The following is a 22133-nucleotide window of genomic DNA, read 5'->3' on the forward strand; positions in this document are numbered from 1 at the left end:
ATTCTTCCATGTACATACCTAATTACCTTTAGCTATTGAAACTGCAGGCAACAACCCTTTCAGGCAGTGCATTCTGGATAAATTAGAAAGCTCTCATCTGCCTCCTGTTTCTTTCACTAATCATGTAACTGTGTGCCAATTACCAACCCTGACTGGAAATGTAGCCTACATACATAATACTGAATGTCTCTTAAATCTCCTCTGCTTTGAAGAACAAATTTTCTACTTTTTCCTGTATCTCCTTAATTTCTAATAGATCAACTCCACACTTCCCAGGTGAGGTGCCCAGATTGGACATATTATTCTGCACAGATCTAATCAAACAATAACAGTGAAGTAGTCTCAGGTTTCAAGCTGCCACAGAAAACTTAAATACCCTGGAAGCATTTGCAGATAGCGGTTGTGGCTTCTTGCTTCATAACTGGAACACTTGGAGCAGCTCAAATTGCACGTGTGACCATCTAAGCCTGGTCATTGCCATATATGATCACCTGCTGCGAGAGATTAATTCCTAGTCGCATTAAAGTCGCATTGGCTCAAGTTCACACAATTGACCTAACCTTGGCAATAAATAGAGCCAGACACTTAAAATTTACTGCAACTTTCTTGTACACACTTGTCTTCACAATTCAATCATTCTTACACTATCTGCTTTAGCACTGCCATGTGATGCATTAAAATAAAGACCTATAGGCCAAGTCTAATGTGTCATTAGAGATTCTGGAGCAGACAGTACACAAGGCAAATTATGTTAGAGTATTCCTGCTATCGAACATTTAAGTGGAGCCAAGCAAAAGCTAATGCAGTGGTGTGGTCAATGCAGCATTTGCAGACAAAAATGTCAAGGACGATGACAACATATCATTCATCATCTTTAAGGACAACATAATATTGAAGAGTGGGAGGAGGGAGTAATAGTGGCAGAGTAATTCAAACCAAGTTTTAGACGTTTGCACTAATCTGGAAGGTAACACATTGTGGGATCTTGGAAGGGAAAAAAAAAAATCACTAAGTAGTGTTCATAAACACCTTAATTCTCAGGATTTCTGAATGATGTTTGAGTTGAAGTGCTAATGTTCTGTAGAAGTCATTTTAAAAAAAAGGAATAACCGGCCAAATACTCTCCGCACTAATAATTCATAATTAACAATCTAGCCAACCCTACTGAAGGAAGACAGATCCAAATCTGATGGTGAACAAAAGCATGAGCACTAAACATGGCCTGAGAAAGGATTTTACAAGCAAAGCACAGGGCAATGGGAAAAAGTGTGACACCCAAGCTAATTTCAAAGTATTTACCCAAATTGGCTTTTGGTGGATAGCCAAAAGAAGCAATGGTAGTGACAGCGTCCTGGTCCAGGACATCTGCATTCTACTGGATTAATTGCAAACTGCACAGATACATTTTAAAGGGGAGAGATTAGGCTAGTATTTTTACTTGCCTAAAATTTTCAGCATGCGCAAGTATTCACCTTTCAGACCATTAAAGCTTGAAGAAAGTGTTAGAAAGTAGGAGGTCTATTTTCTTTCCTCAAGAAATTTAAATGTTTCACCCATACACCTACTAGCACAAGGCAGGCTAAATTTTGCTGTTAGGGATTAATTAGTTCCTAAATTTACAAATTACACAGTTTAATTTGAAGATTAAAATGAGCAGTTAATCTGTAATGAAAAAAATGACTCCAATAATGAGAGCAAATTGAAAATACATGTTGAGAGCTATAAATTTAGTGTGTGCAAACATTGCAGTGCATTCAGTTTGGTTTAAAGGGGTTTATTGTTCCAAAATGTACAAAAACATTCACCAGTACAAAATAAGACCAAAACAAAACCTGAATTTCTGCCCCTTTTGATTCAATAACTTTGATAGTGCATCTTAAAATTGATACAGAAATGGGACCGGTATGGCAGACTGTGAACCCTCTTAGAAAGTGACTATTACCACCACCAAATCTCTAACCCAACCCTGGCTCCAATTAATCCTTGCATATCAAGATGTTAGCATTGGAAGTGTTTCCAGTAATTTACAGGTCTTCCTTGTCCCTCTTCTTCTTCTTTGACTTCTTTTCTTCCACTGTTACAGCCAGAGGATGTGTAGATTCCTTCTTCAAGTAATTCATGAAGTCACTAACTTCACGACCTCCCTGAATTAACAACATAGTGATAAACATAATATTAAGCATCAGTAGTTAATTCACACAAACTAAGAGATAAGAAAGAGAAAGTTCTGCTCAGTACAGCAATATAAGTTCAAAGCCTGGGGTTCAAAAAAATCTCCATTAAGCTTGCCAATCAACTGTCAACTACCTAACTGGTGCATTCGCCATGGCAATAACTTTCAAATAGTGCACTTACCAACTAGATGTTCTGCACATTATTCCCCTTTACATTGGTATCCTTGCAAATGATGAGTACAAGATGATGCACCAAAATGCATCGAACAACACTGTTTGAAGACTAATATTAGAGATTTACTATCATTTAGGAGCATCTATCTGCATTTCAAGCTGGGTTTAGCTTTTCCAGCTAACTGCTGCAGTTGGCTACCTGATTTTGCATGCTTACACATGCTTAGCCTTATTCAAAATGAAACAACGAATCTTAACCTAATTAACATTTGATTAGCGGCTGCTTCAAAAGGAAATGGCCAGATCCCAGATACCATCATTCTCAGCCTTCAACGTTTCAAAGGGAGATAAATCCAGTTATGTACACAATTTAAAGTTGCATTATGCCTAATCTGTGGACCTGATGCACTTTTATCCAATGAGCCAGTCTGAGATTTTAGCATCAGACAGAGACTAGGCTTATTTGTGGAAATGAACTGACTCAGTGATATAGACATACTTTGTATTCTTTGATACAAGGTGATCTCATTACATACAAGCATGAACCTCAGCACTTATCTCAATTTCTTACAGATTCAACTCCAGAAAGGACAAATACTCAAGACTGATCTTGGAAAAAAATTGATTCTGAAACTGAGGTGGATTTTACTGCTCAAGCAATATCAAAACACCATGGCTGTTGAAACAAGATTTTCAAGAAGCACCTAATTACTAAAACTAGCTTTTACTGAAGAGTTATCTGAAAGGACCAATTTAGTTACTTGAAAGATTTAGTTACTTAGAACTATTCAACCAATGGCTGTTAATCAAACAACAATTCAAGTATCAATAACAAAGTTAAATTCGCATTTACTAATTTTTACAATATTTTCTATAGAAACTGCAGATCAGTCACAATATTGTTACGAAAAGATTCAAGTGCAAATTGTATAGAAAAAAAAATGAACATACCTCATATTTCTTTGGGCTCTGCTTCTTACCCATCGGGGCAAAATAAAGTGTGGGGAACCTAAATATAAAGAAAAGAATTCAGAAAGGATTCAAAATGGAGGGGCTTTAAACCAATAAAATGGCATGTCTCCACTCTTACCCTTGAACTTCATAAGGTGAAGGCACATCATTGGCTGTAGCATCCATCTTGGCAATGACAATGTTAGAATCACCACTTAACTAGCATTTAAAACAAAAGACAGACAATGTAATGGAACAATTACTTTGTAAAAATAGGTTTGTTTTTTCCAATCAGAAACAGTCTAACCTTTTCTCCAAGCTCCTTATACTTTGGCTCCAGACTCTTGCAGTGGCCACACCACGGAGCATAAAATTCAATCAAGACATCCTTCGTTTCATCATTTACAATGTCATCAAAATTCTCAGCGACTACAACCTGTAAAAATAGAAGTCTACATTGTTTCAGGTAGGAACATTATATTCTAATGAACTGACATTGGAAGAGCAAATTGACAAGACAAAAAATTGTCCCCAACTGTCAGCCATTGCAAAATATGAGAAACACTGCTCCATTTCAATTCTGCAATTTCAATTTCAATTTCAATTCTTCCCTCACATACACAAGTGTCAGTTATTTTCCAGATTGAAGGTATAGTCATTCTCAATAAACAAATGCAAACATCCAATGCTGAATGTTAAAAGATTAGCAAAAACACACAGTCTCTCCACCTAAGTGATTACGCTAAGTGGCTTACAAGTGTTGTATACATGAAAAGAACTAATTCTAGACCAGAAGTTCCTTGACTTATGTGTGGGTCTATTGCAGACCAGAGATTGATTGCCATAATTAGTCAGCAACTCTACCATCACAACAGGGATCACCTGGTTTATGGAAAACACGTAGCTTTTTCAAAAGAAAGTTAATTTCCACGTTTGCTCTCAAAAAACAATGATGCCAAAGTAGGTATAAAATGGCTAACAATTTCTAGCAATTAAGTTCCTCCAAGATTCAAATCATCTGAACAAAAATATCCATTTGTGCAAAGTGCATTACTCCAAAATTGTTAAACAAAATACATGACATTTGCAAATATTTAGAACACAATATTGTTCATTTAGCAATCAAATAGCTTAGTCAGCAAATAAAGTGCAGGTTGCACAGATAGTTCAATAAGGTATAATGGTGATTATTCTGCAGTTAAACACAGTAATAAGTCACTGCAAGCTGAAGGCTCACGGAAAGAACTTGACAGCAAAGAACAATACCCAAGAGACTGACCTTCACAGGACCATCATTGCTCTCTGGAATTGGCTCAGATTTAAGATAACGTTTCAGTTTACCATCAAAGTAGTCCTCTAGAAAACGCTCCAGCGCTTTACCATCTCGCCTGGCAAAAAAAATTCAGGTCCTCAAAACAATGAAAGTGCTAGTTACAAAGCAAAATGTTAAATTGCTTAGTACATCAAAAGCATTTTTAAGACAAAGCATCTAGTCAAAACACCAGATTTCTGACAAGACAGCCACAAAGAGTTTGGTTTGTACGTTCAAAGATTTGAAAGTATCTGGTCAGATTTACAATCCACAGAGAATAATCTACAAAAACTATGTACTTTTACAAATACATTAAAAAAAAATTAAATTCTGTTCCTACAGCAATTCTCATTACAAAAACATTAGCTTTAAGAATCAATGGTTTTGCATCTGTTCTGCACACATTCAAGTGCAGAAATGAATTTCCCTTCTGTTAGCATCACTTTCTGAAGGTGCACTTTTCAAACAATCAGTCTACTCATCTAAAAACATTCCAGCTTTGAGCACATCAAGTTAACAGAACAAACATTTTTCTACAAGTTTCGATATTTCCATGCACATTACTTCCAGTGACAAGGTTGCTTGAACAGACCAGAGAGTCTCTGCTTTCCACCAACTTAATGTACTTACGAGAATTCTTCTTGCATCACGTATTTTACATCCTTAGCAGTTTTGATAGCAACCACAGGAACATCACCAGTGGCAGCGTCTAAGCCAAATTCTGAGAGCTCGTGGCTGAAGGTTTTATGGTTGGCTACAGCAAAAGTCAGCTTCTTACCATCATCCAGAAATTTCTGAGCAACTTTCATCACTCTGTACAATAAGAATAGACAGACCAAGTATTAAACAATGGTACGATTTTCAAAGAAACATATTAAAGTTAATGGTTATGGAATGAATTAAGATAGGTAAGATAGATTCCATAGTTGTTTAAAAAAAAGTCTCTTGGACCAGTGGCTTCCCAAATACACAGTAGCTAAGAAAAAGCTTAAGTGAAGACATATTTTGTGCATCACTTTTACAGTGCTTATGCAATCTGATACAAGCTCTATCATTCAATACTTGAAGTGTTCTTTACATTCACAGTACTCACAGCTAGAAAGGAAAATAGAAAAAAATTCTTACTATTTTGAAGGTGACAGATTAATTCTGATGAACCTTGAGATGGGATGAAGCAATAATCATGTGGGACATTACACATCAAATACAACAAAGTAGTCACAGTTTAAAAGCATTTGATTAGTTCCAACGTGCAGTCAGTACCTATTTCTCCAATAGTTAGAACCTTTTGGGTTTTTTTCATAATCCACATCATAGTAAGCCACCAGCAGATCCTTTCCTTTTAACTGATCTTTATTATCTTCAGTCATATGGGGACAGATGCCAAAGCTGCATTAAACAAGAAATATTACATTACAAAAACTGACATCTCTGAACAGGCTGATTACAAATATCTCACAATCAGTTCTTTATGGTCCTTGTGGCACGGCAGTAGTATGCCTGCTTTTGAGTCAAGGCTTTTGAATTCAAATCCCACCTATTCAGTGTATAATAATATTTCTGAACAGATTGATTAGAAAATACATAATAAATTGAGCCTGTTATTTCTTTCCTCTGGCTTCTACAAACAATAGTCTTTCACCTCTTGCTGTTAACGTTTAGAGAGGACAGCACCGCAGAGTGTGGACTGCCTGATTTCTCCAACTCCTCTTTCTTTCTCCCTGCCTCCTTTCCTTTATCTTTAGTCTTATTAGACTGCCCTTAATGATCTTTATATGTCAACCAGTAAGTAATTTGAAACAGATGATTTAGTGATGGTGGATAAAAGGTGAAAAGTAATATGGGTAGTTTTGGTGGTGGAAAAAATCTGTTCAGTTATGGATGAAAGCACTCCTGCATGTAAAGTTTTAAAAAGCAGACCTGTGGCAGTGCCCTTTCCTGAGTTAGGAGACCCAGGTTCAAGTCACACCTTCTCCAGAGGGGAGTAGTAGCATGCCTAAATAGGTTGGTTTGACACTAAGGGCATGACTTTTGCTGAATCCTCCACTATTAGCATTCTCGGAAGAAGAGGAAGTTACTATTGATCAGAAACTTGAATGGGCCAGCCATACAAAATACAGTGATAACAAGAATTCTGCATCAAGTAACTCAATTCCATTTCCCCAAACTCTACCTGCCATCTACGAGGGACTGGGCATGATGGAATGCTCTCCAAAGCATGGAAGAGTGCACTTTCAGCAACACAAAGCTCAACAGCAACCAGGACATAAGCAGCTCATTTGATTGGCGCCAAGATCCAACAGAAAACATTTACACCATCCACAGCATCATCAAACCACTACCATCTAACAGGATAAGTCTAGGTGTGTGGAAGTACAAACACTTGCAGGCTGCCCTTCAACGAACCAATCATCCTGACTTGATGATTACTGCTCGTTACTGACACTTGGTCAAAAATCCTCAAACTCCCTCCCAGATAGCACCATGTACATAACACCGATCACAAAGAGATTAGTGTACAATCAAAATTTCTGGCCTTGTTAGTGATACCCACATCCCACAAATCAAATCCCCTACAAGACATTAATAATGTAGTCTTCCAGCATGATCATGACACAAAATTTTTCACCAGTTTCCTTGTGCAAAGTAAAGTTAACATACTCATTCCCATTACACCTCTGGAACTAACTTTAAAATACATTGCAAAACTTCAATCCATGTTTCAGTTTGAATAATCTAAACTCATGCTATTATAAAACTTGTCACAGAGCCAGGACTTACATGTTATCAAGGACAAATTTTTTGATTTTTGCATTTGTGAATTTGTCTTCTGTGTACTGCACACTGCTACTTTCAAACTTGTTTGCCAGTCGTGGAGGTCGGAACAGGATAACTCCCCTATGTAAAAGTAAAACCAGACATTGTCATTGCGTTCAACAATAAGGCGCCAAGATCAAAACTTAGAAATGCATCCTTTCTTCTAAAGATAGCCCCCACTATCAACCACTCACTTTAAAAAAAAACTCCCCAGTGATCAGAAATGAACAAATCCATTTTGAAATGCTCCTGAGTCAACATTTACTGCACCAATGCTAGAGTCTGCACGGAACATGGATATTACCTTACTGATGCATCATTGTCAACTCACGGTTGGAATATGCACATCCATGGTGTACTTCGCTCACTCAGTGCTAGAAGAATTCTCAATATATTTAACATTAAAACTTAACATTGTCATTAATAAAGGGTCAGCAAAGAGCTAATAGGTCTTGGAGTCAACCAATTAAAGAACGTGCAGGAGAAAGAACCAACATCCTTTTCATTAAAACGGACATACATATGACGTAGGACCATCTTACTTCAGGTACTCAATGACTGAGTATTTGATTTCATCCTGGTAAAAATTAACTGTTCTGATCAAATTCCAAATAGTATGCACCGAATAAGTGGATTTTATACTGGAAAATGACTGCATAAGCTACAAATGATTATCAATATTGAAGATTCTGCAGAACGATGAGAGCAGACAGGTTAGAGTGCTAAAACAATCATCCCTAGTTCAAATGGAATTATATGCTTCAAAGCCTGAAACTGGAGGTTAGAATCCAGCCATAACAAGACTATTAAAGATACTCAGTTCTTTAATTAGGTAGTGAATGAAACCAGACCAACCACAGCACAAGAGGCATTTGGGTAATGCTTGGAAGAGAATTATTGAAAAAAAGTGTAGGACAAGAGTGGGAAAATTTGTTCAGAGTAGAAAACCTCAATATGCCAATGGCACTTATTTAGACACAAGTGCTTCCAAGGCAAAGTTTCACCAGTTAGGAATTTCCAAGAACATCAACTCTGCTTTCCAAAGCAATGCTGCCACTAATCCTACTGCATCTCACTAGTTTTGCATAAAAACAGCTATAGAACTAAATACTTGGGAAAGAACTTCATAGCCTATATGGCTGATGGCATCAGTGACACGCTTTACTTTGTCAACTGCAACTTCTTTTAGTACTAGATGCCCAAAATACAAGTTGGTGACTGAACAAAAGGGAAAACATTCTCAGCAGCCACTACATTGGGAAATGAAACGAGGTTTGAGCCTTGCAGCTCCTTGAGCTTCCTCTGTCATGCAATGAAATTATGGTTGGAATGTTTACAACAATTTCACTTTTGCACTGGGCTGCCACATATTTCAACACCCTTAATATTCATCTTTAACATCCACAACACTCAGAATGCAGAGTTATAGCAAATCACAATCCCGTGAATAAAGATATTTTTCATTAGTCCTAAATTCCTTCATCTCAAAACCATAAATTCTCATTCTTGAGCTCTTCAGTCAGCACACGCCTGGTCAAGCTCTCACACCTGAAGTATTTAAAAAGAATGAAGCGTGTTTCTTTTTAAACATTGTGCTTAGATTTAAATTACATCACTAGCACTGGCCAAATTCTGACAGTTATAGAGTCACAGACATGTATAGCATGGAGACAAACCCTTCGGTCCAACCCATCCATGCTGACCAGATACCCCAACCTAATCTAGTCCCACCTGCCAGCACCCGGCCCATATCCCTCCAAACCCTTCCTATTCAGATACCCATCCAAATGCCTCTGAAAATGTTGCATTTGTACCAGCCTCCACCACTTCCTCTGGCAGCTCATTCCTTACATGTACCACCCGCTTTTATATCTCTGACCCTCTCACCCTAAACTTATGTCCTCTAGTTCTGGACTCCCCCACCCAGGGAAAAGACTTTCCTATTTAGCCTGTCCATGCCCTTTATGATTTTGTAAACCTCTCTAAGGTCACCCCTCAACCTCTGAAGCTCCAGGGAAAACAGCACGCAATATTCCAACAGCGGCCTAACCAATGTCCTATTCAGCCGTAACATGACCTCCCAACTCCTGTACTCAATTCTCTGACCAATAAAAGAAAGCATACCAAATGCCTTCTTCACTATCCTATCTATCTGTGACTCCACTTTCAAGGAGCTATGAACCTCCAGTCCAAGGTCCATTTGTTCAGCAACACTCCCTAGGACCTTACATTAAGTGTATTCTTCAAATCTTTCCCTGAAACATCCGAAGAACTGAATTAACGCTGACTGACTACATTTTAAAAATACGTACCTGTCCTGGGTGTAGTTTGTATACAGCCTTAGAGCTTCTAAAAATTACAAAGCTACCCCAACAAAAAAAAAAGATTAAGTCTGGAAATTAAGTGGCGCATATCTCAGTGTTTTAGTATTTTAATGTGGGTTGTGAAATTCTCTTGCATGTGCTTGTTAAAAGAAGAGAAACCCATTGATTAAAATGCCTACACAACTAGGTATTTGTTTGCCAATCCAGTGCACATTAACAGCATGATCCTAAGTATTCAACTGACATGTAGTTGTAGAAAAATGATGTATTATATCTAGATCAATAAATTGAATAAAGTGATTATGTTCAATTGCAGGCTTTCCATGAATAAACAGAAGATTGAAATTTAAATCAAAAATGAAGTTTTCAATACCAGGGGACACTTTTGGAAGTGGCTTTGAAATTCGATAAAAGATTACAAGTGAAGATAAACATTTTTGGATCAAAAGACTGTCCATATGAAAAGAAAAGATGGATAACTTTTTGATTCTGCGAAAAGACAAGTTCCAAACATCTACACAACACTAAAGCATTATCTATTGACGACGAAAGCAGGAGCCATATGGATATCTTTGGATGGTTCCCAATATAAGGCAGTACATACTTGGTCTTGATGTCGTATTTCTCAAGTAATTCCTCTGTATTAGTGTGTGCAAAACGGTAGTTCTCCCTCATTGCACTTGCTGCCTTGAGGAAATCTGCCTGGGCTGAGCTAGCAGAGTCTTCGAAAAAACCTGCACAGACACACAAATTGATTAGAGTTTATTTTAAACATTTTGGCAAATTTCAATGAAACTACCAGCGGGTTTTGAGAAGAATTGTAGCTCAGGTTGAGGTTCTGGATTTCAGTTTGCTCGCTGAGCTGGAAGGTTTGTATTCAGACGTTTCGGCACCATACTATGAGCCTCCAGTGAAGCTGATTTACCTTATATGGTGACAAAACATCTGAAAGCAAATCTTCCAGCTCAGTGAGCAAATTTATGTCCAGAATGAAACTATGTACGCAAACTAAGGAGAGTTCACAGTCAGAAATACTTAATTAAAAAAAGTTACTGCAAGCAAGCAAAAGTAAATTGTAAGAGAGAAAATCTGATTTTATCCCTTTAGATTAGAACACTACTAAAAAAAGGAAGACAGCAATACCATAGTGATTTAAAGTAAAGTGAAAAGACTTCTAAGTTGAGTGGGCAAAAAGTTATTTTGCAGAAGAATCAAAGAATTAATCATACCCAGAATGATTAATTAAATAATAATGGACTGATCACATGGGTACTTCAAACAAGTACTAAAGCCAGACATTTTTCGAATGAATACGTAATTTGGCACAGATTTCACTACTAAGGAAGCTTTCACAATTGCTGCAATAAAGATGACTATCAGAACCCCAAAGATTTACTGAACTGGATCAATACCAAAACTGTCTTGCCAAGTCTTCCAGCTCTACCTTCACCCTCCTGGAATGTATTGCAAAATTAACTTGGTAAACATAATTATTGTCTTTTCTACTGACAGTTACAAAGAGAGGAGTTCTTATTGCTCATTGTATGATTTTATGTGAAGGAGGCAAACAAACATCAAACCGACACGTCCAGTTTGCTCTGATAGCAGTAAATAGATAGTTTGAAGTTTGCCACCATGTCATTTACCGTATCCATTGCTCCCGACGTGGTCTCTTCTACATTGGGGAGACAGGACGCCTACTTGCAGAACGCTTCAGAACATGCAGGTGCTGGGCCTCCTCCTTCACCAAACCCTAGGGACCCTCCAGCCATACGGGATTAATGCGTACTTCCACCAGTTTCCTCATTTCCTTCCACCCATCTTTCCGAGATCCAACCGTCTAACTCAGCACCAGCCTCATGACCTGTCCATCTTTCTTCCCACATACCCGTCCGACCCTCTTCTCCGATCTATCACCATTACCCCCACCTTCATCTATCTATTTCACACTCCGCTACATTCCCCAAAACCCCATCCCCTCCCATTTAACTCTTTACACCCTTGGCTCACAATTCTCATTCCTGATGAAGGGTCTTTGCCAAAAAAGCGGATTCTCCTGCTCCTAGGATGCTGCCTGATCTATTGTGCTTTTCCAGCACCACGCACTTGACTCTGATCTCCAGCATTTACAGTCCTCACTTTTTCCTAAAAATAAAATGTCCCATTCAAGTTTAATTGACAGCTACTCACCAACAACAGAAGCATCAGCATCACTAATGAAGCTCTCCAAATCTTCAGCAGTTTTAATTTCTATGGAGCTTGGTCCTGCCTGTTTCTTCAATTGGCTGACAATCCCATCTGCGCAGACATAAGTAGATGAGCTACTGTTGAGCTAAAGACATCCTTATAGTCAAGTTAGTTTTAGCCCTGAATGATGACAAGTAAACTCTAAAACAAAACAATGGAGTCACAAGACTGGTACACAATCTCTTTACTTTATTATTTGAATAACCGGCAAGGTATTTTCAAAGGATCTTGAGGCTAAAATCAGAGTTTCAGGGATGATGGCAGGTATTGTATGGCTGCAAATAGTACAGGGATGAAATAAAATTTACAATTTTTCAAATTTAACAAGTAGCACTGCGGAGATTACAGGCAACATTACCAAGATGCACATGTTATGATACAATGCCACTTCAGGTGGGACTGGAAGCCAAGTATTCTGACCTTGAGAGAGGACAGTAGCATCACACCACAAGTTGCCTCTATTCCCCTCTTAATGTATCTGTTCAAATGTGTTTTGGCATATCTGGGGCAGGAGGAACTTGACACCAGATCATGTAACCTGGACATAGGGACACTACTATTTTACGCTAAGATGCTTTAAATTTGTACTGCTGACAGAAATTCAACTTGGGGTTAACTGAGACACCAAGGTTTTCAACAGCTTGACTTGAAGTGGCTGAGACAGGAAACTGGACCACAGGCATGAATGCAGAGTCGGTCATGGGGCCAAGAAGATAATTTCAGTCATCCAAAATGCTCACTGCTACATAACTGGGTTCCAATTTTGAATGAATGATAACACAGAAGCAGTGGCAAGATTGAAAAGGTGGTAGACAAACTGCAGCTTGTCAAAACAATGGAAACTGTTTCTACATTTCAAGATGACAGCAAGGTGCAACTGACAAAAGGCAGGAGCCACACAGATGGATTTTTGGTGGACACCACACATATCAATGTTAGCATGAGGAGATATGCTCCAGCTGCTTTGAAGACAAATAGTTTCTCTAAATGCAATAACTGAGGGAGGCTTGCGAGGACAATGCAGCATTAAAGGTTGCAGAAGACTGAGAAAATTCTTTTGCAGACATGAGGTCAAGCAAGGAAGTGAATACATGGAAAGGAAAGGGAAATTATAGAAAGACGTAGACCTTGGAGTGCAGGTTCATAGCTCCTGGAAAGTAGAGTCACAGATAGATACGATAGTGAAGGCGGTGTTTGGTATGCTTTCCTTTATTGGTCAGAGTATTGAGTACAGGAGTTGGGAGGTCATGTTGCAGCTGTACAGGTAATTGGTTAGGCCACTGTTGGAATATTGCACACAATTCTGGTCTCCTTCCTATCGGAAAGATGTTGTGAAACTTGAAAGGGTTCAGAAAACATTTACAAGGATGTTGCCAGGGTTGGAGGATTTGAGCTATAGGGAGAGGCTGAACAGGCTGGAGCTGTTTTCCTTGGAGCTTTGGAGGCTGGGGGGTGACCTTATAGAGGTTCACAAAATTATGAGAGGCATAGATAGGATAAATAGACAAAGTCTTTTCTCTGGGTCAGGGAGAGGGCATAGGTTTAGGGTGAGTGTGGAAAGATATGAGAGAGATCTAAAGGGCAACTTTTTCATGCAGAGGGTGGTACGTGTATGCAATGAGTTGTCAGAGGATGTGGTGGAGGCCGGTACAATTGCAACAATTAAGAGGCATTCGGTTGGGATGGAATAGGAAGGGTTCGGAGGGATATGGGGCAGGTGGGACTAGATTGGGTTGAGATCCGGTCAGCATGGACGGGTTGGACTGAAGGGTCTGTTTCCATGCTGTACATCTCCATGACTCTAAGGCCAAGACACTGTATATAAAAAACTAGCTTAAACTTAAGGAGCAACTTGAGTTGAACAAATGTGAATTGCCATCAAGAACAGGCACTAATAACCCAAATCCAGCAAGATTATAGATGGTGATTTAAACCACAAACCACAATTAGCTGCCCATTGTAAAAATTAAAGCTACTAAATGGAACATAATCATGTTAGCTCTTACCTGCTGTTCTAGGACCATCATAAGAACCAGACTCTTCACCATCACGGAATATCTTCAAAGTTGGGTAACCACTGACTCCATACTTGGTGCATGTATTTGTGTTTGCAGTGCAGTCAACCTAATTAAGGTCAAAACAACATTAGACCATTAGTCCAGCTGAAGTTATTAGAATACACAAACTACACAAGCGCTCACCTGTTGTTACAAGGAAATGGGGAAAAAAAGTAGCAAAACAACATTTCAATTATTTTCAATAGGGTATTTACAAAGTTCATTTTTGTCTGTATAACTTTTAAACAGATTTAATGCTAGGCCTATGCTATTTTTTAGCTTCTAGGTACTACCATTTAGAAGTAATTCAACTTATTAACTTTGGACAAGAACTAGCAATAGTAATATCCAAGTGAATTGTCAACGTGTGCACCAATCTCAACTGCAAGCTGGTATCTTTGTCGTTTCACAATTTACTTGCACACACTGCATTTCCACTGTTCTAACAAACCAAGATTAATCAAAGTGCTTTAGGAGTGTACAACTAAATTCCAATCTAACTATATCCTAAAAACTTCAACCTAACCATTAAAAACCATTGCAAGACTGACTTTAAGCAACAGACTTCTCAAAATGCACACAATTAAGGAACAAATTAAGCTGGTATGCAAAAGGAATCCAAGCTACCAAGAATTTTGATTTGATTCATTCACAGTATGACGGCATTGAAAGGTGATTGTCCTTAAAATGGTGGCAAACTGTCTTCTTCAATGCTCATTATTCAATCTTCCAAGGTCAAAATCAGTACTCCGTCATTGAAGTGATCCTTTTCATAATGGCAATCATAATTTCTTCCTGGCTTTTAAGGGCCTTACACTTCTCTATTCTCTTGCCAAAATGCAGTCTATCTTCGCAAAAGATTGCAAAAGGTTGAGCGAGTTAAGTCATCACTGTAGTCTGAAGTTACTTTTCTGCGGGGGGTGCCAAAAGTGCTCCCAACTTGCATTTCCATCAATTATCTTCAATTTCAGTGATATATCAATACTGGTGATTGCAACCCTTGCTATCTTAGCGTTGCTGAGCTAATAGTTACAATTTAGTTCATTGTAATAGCCTACAATAAACTTTGGGCAGGTTAACATATAATCGCTTTGGTTACACATGCGGAAACACACTTTGGGAAAGTAAAGGAAATATATGTTTTACTATTTAATTTGGTTATCAATGCAACAAAATGGTACATAATACATCAAGCAAAGAAAATAAGCTTTGTCAAAATACTTGCAGATGCGTATTTGAGACTTCCAGTTTATTACATTTAGATCTGAAGTTGTCAATTGTTAAACTGGACTAAGTTCCTATTCGACATCCCGAACAGATACACTGAGTGACTTACCTTTGCTAGAGGAACTTTTCCTTTTAACCTAGTAGCAGCAGCTTCATATTCTGGGGCCAGCCTCTTACAATGACCACACCTGTATAAAGTGAACAATGATTAGAGAACATGATATACACAAAAATCATGCAGATATTCCACTCACCCATTTAGGCTGTATTGTTATTACAAATGAGTAACGAATGAAAGGCTCCACAGTTGAGGGTTTTGATAAGGTAAACAATTACAGTTTCCAAGGATCTATAAACTGGTCGCATACTAATTTAAGTAGTAAGGAGAGTTAGAAAATGTTCTTTCACAAAATTTTGAATACTAATCATTTCCTATATAATCACACTTATGGAATAATTTACTTTAAATACAATAGACAATTCAACAACTGCTTGAAAAATGTGACAATATAGAGAGCGTAAAGCATTAGCACAGACATGTATTGTAGCGAAATACAGTGGATGCTGGATCTCAAATTTAAAAAATGCTGGAGAAACTCAACTGGTTTGGCATCATCTGTGTAGAAAAAAAGACAGCTAACATTCCTGAGTTTCAAATCTGATATTATTGTTTTCCAGAACTTTATCGGTGCAGGCTTGACAGACTGTCCTACTGTTCATAATCAGATAGACATTCTTCAGCAGTCCTTTCCAAGCCTTTACGACCATGACCCCATTTCAAGGTTTGAGAAAAGTGTCTTAACGTAACTGAAACATGTGAGTTTGGGGAAGGGGAACTCCTGCTGGAACAGGATTGTAACTGTTAGGAGCTCCATGGCAGACATTACTGTCTCAGAGCTTTCAATCAAATTATTAGCATATGACCCCAACTGGAGTCCCAATCCCCACTTTGGGAAGCTTTGTACCAGATTCTAGTTTGTTAGTTAACAAACTGCAAGTAAAAAATGAGGTCTGCAGATGCTGGAGATCACAGCTGAAAATGTGTTACTGGTCAAAGCACAGCAGGCCAGGCAGCATCTCAGGAATAGAGAATTCGACGTTTTGAGCATAAGCCCTTCATCAGGAATGAGAGAGAGTAGCCAAGCTGGCTAAGATAAAAGGTAGGGAGGAGGGACTTGGGGGAGGGGCGATGGAGGTGGGATAGGTGGAAGGAGGTCAAGGTGAGGGTGATAGGCCGGAGTGGGGTGGGGGCGGAGGGGTCAGGAAGAAGATTGCAGGTTAGGAGGGCGGTGCTGAGTTGAGGGAACCGACTGAGACAAGGTGGGGGGAGGGGAAATGAGGAAACTGGAGAAATCTGAATTCATAGTCCGTGTGGGATCAGTCGGTTCCGTAGGCAGGTGCTGAGGAAGGAGATGTGGCTGTGGTAACGAGTCTGTTTGAGAACGTGGCTGAAGCCTATTCAAAATTTATAGGACAGCAACTAGACTTGAAATTATTTAACAGCAGGACTTCTACCTCTACCTCCTATACTTGCCTGCCTGCTCCTATCAGTTCAGTTAGTTACATTGTCACAATCCATTTCAGTCATGCATAAAATCCCATGGCTGTTCATTTATAGTTACCATTGTAAAAATACTTAAGAGCTGTCTCTTACAACTGCTACAAGTTAACAAAATATGTTCATTTTAAAAGATAGGTCAGAAGAGAACTTGAATTTTTTTTTAAGTGCAAGGTTATGCAATCAGGGCCAAATGATTTCAAGTATAAAACTAACCCTCAAGAAAATCTAGCCAAACCAAAATTTAAGTTTCAAAATAAATGCAGAGAGTTAAACTGAAAGTCCAGGTCTATCAGACACGCTCATAACATGTCATTATGAAAATGATATGCATGTTGCTTCAATGTCTTCAGCTTTTATTAGCTTTTGACAGTTTAAAAACAATATCTGTTACAACATTTGTTATATTTCTTTAGGCTTCCAGAGACTGTCCTAAGAGAAAACAGACAACAAACTTGATCTCAGACACCAGTAATATAGCAAACTCAAACTCAGATCCAACAATAAAGTAACTCCACACACAACTCTGTACTGGTCACAATCAGCTGCAGTACTCTGATGAGAATCAAGTAGCTTAGACTTACCAATCCACTCTCATGAGAAGCACAAAAAAAAGGCCAAGGATAGATCCTTGAGGAAATACCAGAAGCTATGGTACAGAAAGCCACTGGAAACGATTCTTCAGCTATGTACAGATAGCTGAGAACAGAACCAGGTAAGTGCAGCCACTCCCAGCAGGACAACAGTAGAGAAGCACTGTTAGAGGAAGGCCCATCAAGCTAATAAGTAGCAAGACAGGTCAAGAGGGATTAGGCAAAGTACACGTCATGTAATTTGCAATTTGTATGTGATGAACTTTTATGGTACTACACAAGAAATTATAGACTGATTCAAGCATGGTGCTCTGGGAAAGACAGGCAGTTATCTGGGAGGCAACGATGCACAAGGACTTAAGGAAGGGGAGCACAAAGATGGAATGGCAATTTGCAAGGACTGTGGGATCAGGGGATTTTTGTTTGACAAGGTGGATGTTAACAGCAGACTTGTAGGAAGGACAGACACCCCAAGATAGTGAACTGTTAATATCATTGGCCTACACTTGAAGGAGGTGGTTAAGTTAGATGGTCAACAGATTAATGGGAACAGATAAGAGGGGAGAAACTAGAGAAAGACTTGAGTTCAAGGCTCAGGAACAGAAGTCATTAAAAGGAAGTTTGGCCAAGTAGATTTACTGCAAAGGCAGTTATTCGATGGTCTCCATCTTTCTCAAGTACTGCCATTAACTCTCGATTGGGGAAAATTAAGAGATTGAGATGTTTTGCTAAATTCAGTTGTCAGCATCATGCAGAGTCAGCAGTGTTAATCTTAAGTAGCTAGCTCCCACGTTATCACAAATCCTGTGAATCATTCAACTCAGTGATTGCATGTGATAGGAATCTGCCACTTATGCATCTCATTCAGTTCAAACTGAGATGGTTTATTTGAATCCATAGTCTTTTTATGCAACAGCATTATACAGGAGACATGGGAAGGGGGAGAACACTGGTATGATAGGATATTTTCAATCTTGTCTAACTTAATTTTTCTTTGTGTTACTGTGTACGTGTCAGAACTCGGTGCAACAAGTTGCTGGATTGGAGACCAAACTTACATTCAACAGTTAAGTCAAATACAATTTATATTTCTAATAAGCCACTGCTATAGTTTTTTTATAAATTAAAATGATGCCTATATTTCCAGGGTATTGGTTTCTCGCCAGAAACTTGGTTGAATGTTGTTCCTCAAAGACGGATTGACCAGGAACAAAATTCATTTCCAACTGCACCACCCAACAAAGTAACAGGAGCTCCACCATAATCACATGCAATGACAAATCTGCCAAGTAAATATACTGTTGGATTAGTAGCAGAAAGATTATTATAAAAGAAACGCACCACTGACAGAGACTACTGAAGAGTACAATGTGCAATAACTGTTTCCAAATTAAGTATTTACACGTGTCCACTTCTGGCATTCAGCACTAACGCAAATTGCAAGACAATTGTTGAACACTGGATTCCCAAAGGTTACCTACACTTAGTTTCATTTCTTCACATTTATAATCCAGATTAACACAATCTTTGTAAATTTTGTTTATACAACAGTATGATAAAGTAAACAAGATTTAAGGCCACTAGTAGAATATTGTCCGCAATTCTGATCTCCCTTCTAACAGAAGGATGTTGCAAAATTTGAAAGAGTTCAGAAAACATTTTACGAGGATGTTGCCTGGGCTGGAGTTGATGAGCCATAGGGAGACGCTGAATAGGCTGGGGCTGTTTTCCCTGGAATGTTGAAAGCTGAGGGGTGACTTTATGGAGACTTATGAAATTTTGAGGGGTATGGATAAAGAAAATAGACAAGGTCTTTTTCCCCAGGGTAGGAAAGCCCAGAACGAGAGGTCGAGAGGGGGAAAATTTAAAAGGGATTGGCACTGGGATCAAACCGCAGTTGCCCTAAGTGGCAACCTTTTCACAGAGGGTGGTGTGTCAAATGAGCTGCCAGAGGAAGTGGTGAGACGCTGGTACCATTACAATTAAATGGTATCTGGATGGGTATATGAACAGGAAGGGTTGAGAGAGAGATATGGGCCAAGTGCTGGCAAGTGGGACATACACAACAGCCAACAAAGCAAAGGAAAATGTGATTAGGTTACGAGTCAGCATGGATAAGTTGGACTAATGGGTCTGTTTCCATGCTGTACATCTCCATGAATAAGTTAGGTTATAGTATTGTTGTGACAAATAGTTTCTGTAAAATATCCATTTCCATTAGCTGGACAACAAAGTTAATTTTCAACAACTAAATTGACAATTTAAAATGGTGTTTGAGAATTGGTTAAAACAATTAGACTTGGCTTGGGTTCATACTTTTCCCATATAATTCAAAAAGATATAATGCAACAGGAACACGTTCACAGAATCCACGTGGAACAATCAGCATTCCTGGGTCAAAACTTTAGATTTTCCTACCAAAGAGGGCTGCAGGCGCAAAATATACAGTTTTAGCACAACAGCCAACAAATCAAAGGACAATGTGATCAGCAATGATTGCAATCTGCTTGTTCAAACAAACACAAGCCAGACTAGCTCTCACGCAAGATCAAATGGACCTGAATCAAAACTGTTGAGGATACAACTGAAAATAAATCTGGAATTAGTTGCTAGCAACAAGGGAGTTGCCGTAGCCACTTGTCAATGACCGCAGCACAATAATCACATTGATCCCGATTACCACTTAGTAACCCATTCTAGAATTTCAGCAGCGTTGTGACACAGCTACGGAAGAGAGATTTCGTTTCATGCAGCCCCCTGCGTGTGAGAAGGTGATTAATGTCCTGTTCTCCCCCTCTCCCCTGCCAAGGTTTGGGGGGGGGGGGGGGCGGGGAAGAGAGAAAGGGGGCGGGGACAGCTACCAACCAATCAACGCTGGCCACCCAGGCCCCGACACCCAATTAGCCAGAGCCACGGAGTGCGCGCGCCCATCGTTTCTGGCCAGGGCCGCTGCGGCGGATGGGCCGCGGGGTGGACGACGGGAGTTGTAGTCCGGTGGACCGGAGCCCGCCGGCCAGCCGCGGAAAGGGGGAACTACAAATCCCGTAAGAACTCGCGCGCCAGAGCAGATCGCAGAAAATGAAGGGGGGCAAAAATCCCTCTCCCCCCTCCCCCTCCGGTATTCCAGCAGGATTCACCGGCAATGCTAATACCCCTCCCCAAGCAACTCAACCCGTCCCGGGGGGGGGGCTGGAGAAGAGAACGGTTGGGAAACAAGGGGTCGCCTCTGCCTCCGAAGCGGATGAACCTTTCGACGAGCGGGCTCTCTCTCCCACAATATCGCGCCCCGCACCGTCGGACCTGGGTGGGGGAGGGGGGCACCCGGACTCACCAGGGGGCGAAGAACTCCACCAGGATCAGCTCGTGGTCCCCGATCCGATCCTCGAAGTCGTCGTCGGTCAGCTCGAGGACATCGCTGGCCAGGCCCGCGCCGACGGCGCACGCGAGGAGCAGGAGGCGAATCATAGCGAGGATGGGAGGTGAGTGTGTGGGTCTGACTGACTGGGAGAGCGCGAGCCTCGCAAACACCACTGGCGGCCTCCTCTCCGGCCTTTGGTGGGCGGACGCGGACAAACTGAAGGAGCCGGAGCCCCGGCGGAAAGCAGTCCCGCCCCCCCCACCGCCAGTGTGTGGCGCCTCCTCATTGGTCGGCGGCCGCCTCACGTGGGAGTCAACCCGCCAATGGAACCGTTCTCGGTGCTGACCTGGACCAACCAGGAAAGGCGCCCTCGGAGTCTGCGCAGTGCGGCTTTTTTGGAGGGGGGAGGAAAAGAGAGGTGGAGGAAGTGCCCTGTCATTGGAAGTTGTGCAATGCTGCAAGATTGAGTTGTAGCTTTTCACTAATGATGGGTACACAGCGCGCAGGCACTTTTGTTTTAAATTAAAATGCACTGTCTCCAAATCCTGGAACTGCCTTTTATAACATAAACAAATAGTAGACCATTTGGACCTTTGAGGTTGCTCCACCATCCAATATGATCAGGGGTGATCATCCCATTCAGTGCTCTGTTGGTACTGAGCAGAGACAACGGTAGAGGCCACCATGAGATTACCCAGAGCCTTATTGAATGGCAGAGTAGCTTCAAGTGGCTGAATTGTCTATTCTTGCTCCACTTCTTATGCACCCACTTGCTATCCACATGCTTTGATCTCATTATCTCCAAGAACTGTAGCTAAGTCCCATCTTTAAAAAAAATCTACAGTTTGGCCTCAGTTTGCTTTTTGTGGCAGATAATTCCATAGGCAAACATCATTCTGGGTCGAACTACAGTACAGGGACTGCAGTGGCTCAAGAAAGCAGCTCACCATCAACTTTCCCAAGAGTAATTAGGGACGGACAATAGAAGTGGGAAGGGTGGCTGCATCCACTGAGTGAATGAGAAAAAACTTTTTTTCAAATGTACTCCCAGCTAAAATGCACAAAACAGAGCACCTAATTTTCAGTCAACAGTCACCCATATCCCTTCAATGGTTCCTTTTTTTAAAAAAGATTTCCATTACAATGGGCTAGAGGATCTCTTTCTGTACTATAAAGCTGACCAATTTTTAAAAGTTAATCTTCAATTTCATATCACTCAATGTTATTTCCTGATCAAGGCTGCTTTAAAATATTTTAAATGCTATTACACAGATTATGTTTTGTGTCTTCTTTCTGCCATCTCTCACTCACAGGGCTAGCAATCGTTCTAACTCTGCCACA

The 22133-nt window shown here is 40.0% G+C and overlaps 1 protein-coding gene across 1 annotated transcript; it reads right to left on the reverse strand.

Annotated features, from left to right (window-relative positions):
• Positions 1-1758: 1758 nt before the first annotated feature.
• On the reverse strand, positions 1759-21067 carry pdia3 (protein disulfide isomerase family A, member 3). The gene is made up of 13 exons (XM_060853263.1): positions 20766-21067; positions 15393-15471; positions 14006-14123; positions 11943-12050; positions 10357-10486; positions 7393-7509; positions 5875-6000; positions 5242-5424; positions 4579-4687; positions 3607-3735; positions 3439-3518; positions 3300-3357; positions 1759-2144 (listed from the first exon to the last, which is right to left on the reverse strand). The coding sequence occupies exons 1-13, from the start codon at positions 20897-20899 to the stop codon at positions 2025-2027; spliced, it is 1491 nt and encodes a 496-aa protein (XP_060709246.1). The 5' UTR covers positions 20900-21067; the 3' UTR covers positions 1759-2024.
• Between the last annotated feature and the right edge of the window lie 1066 nt (positions 21068-22133).

Source organism: Hemiscyllium ocellatum, chromosome 39 (assembly GCF_020745735.1).
Source record: "Hemiscyllium ocellatum isolate sHemOce1 chromosome 39, sHemOce1.pat.X.cur, whole genome shotgun sequence".
Taxonomy (NCBI): domain Eukaryota; kingdom Metazoa; phylum Chordata; class Chondrichthyes; order Orectolobiformes; family Hemiscylliidae; genus Hemiscyllium; species Hemiscyllium ocellatum.

Bases quoted from the DNA above. Each gene is read 5' to 3' on its own strand.
- pdia3 (XM_060853263.1), bottom strand. From the start codon at position 20,899: ATGATTCGCCTCCTGCTCCTCGCGTGCGCCGTCGGCGCGGGCCTGGCC. The intron at 4,688-5,241 runs GTAAGTACATTA...TTTTTTTGCCAG, and splicing joins GTGATGCAAGAAGAATTCTC to GCGAGATGGTAAAGCGCTGG. The intron at 3,519-3,606 runs GTTAGACTGTTT...TTTAAATGCTAG, and splicing joins ATAAGGAGCTTGGAGAAAAG to TTAAGTGGTGATTCTAACAT.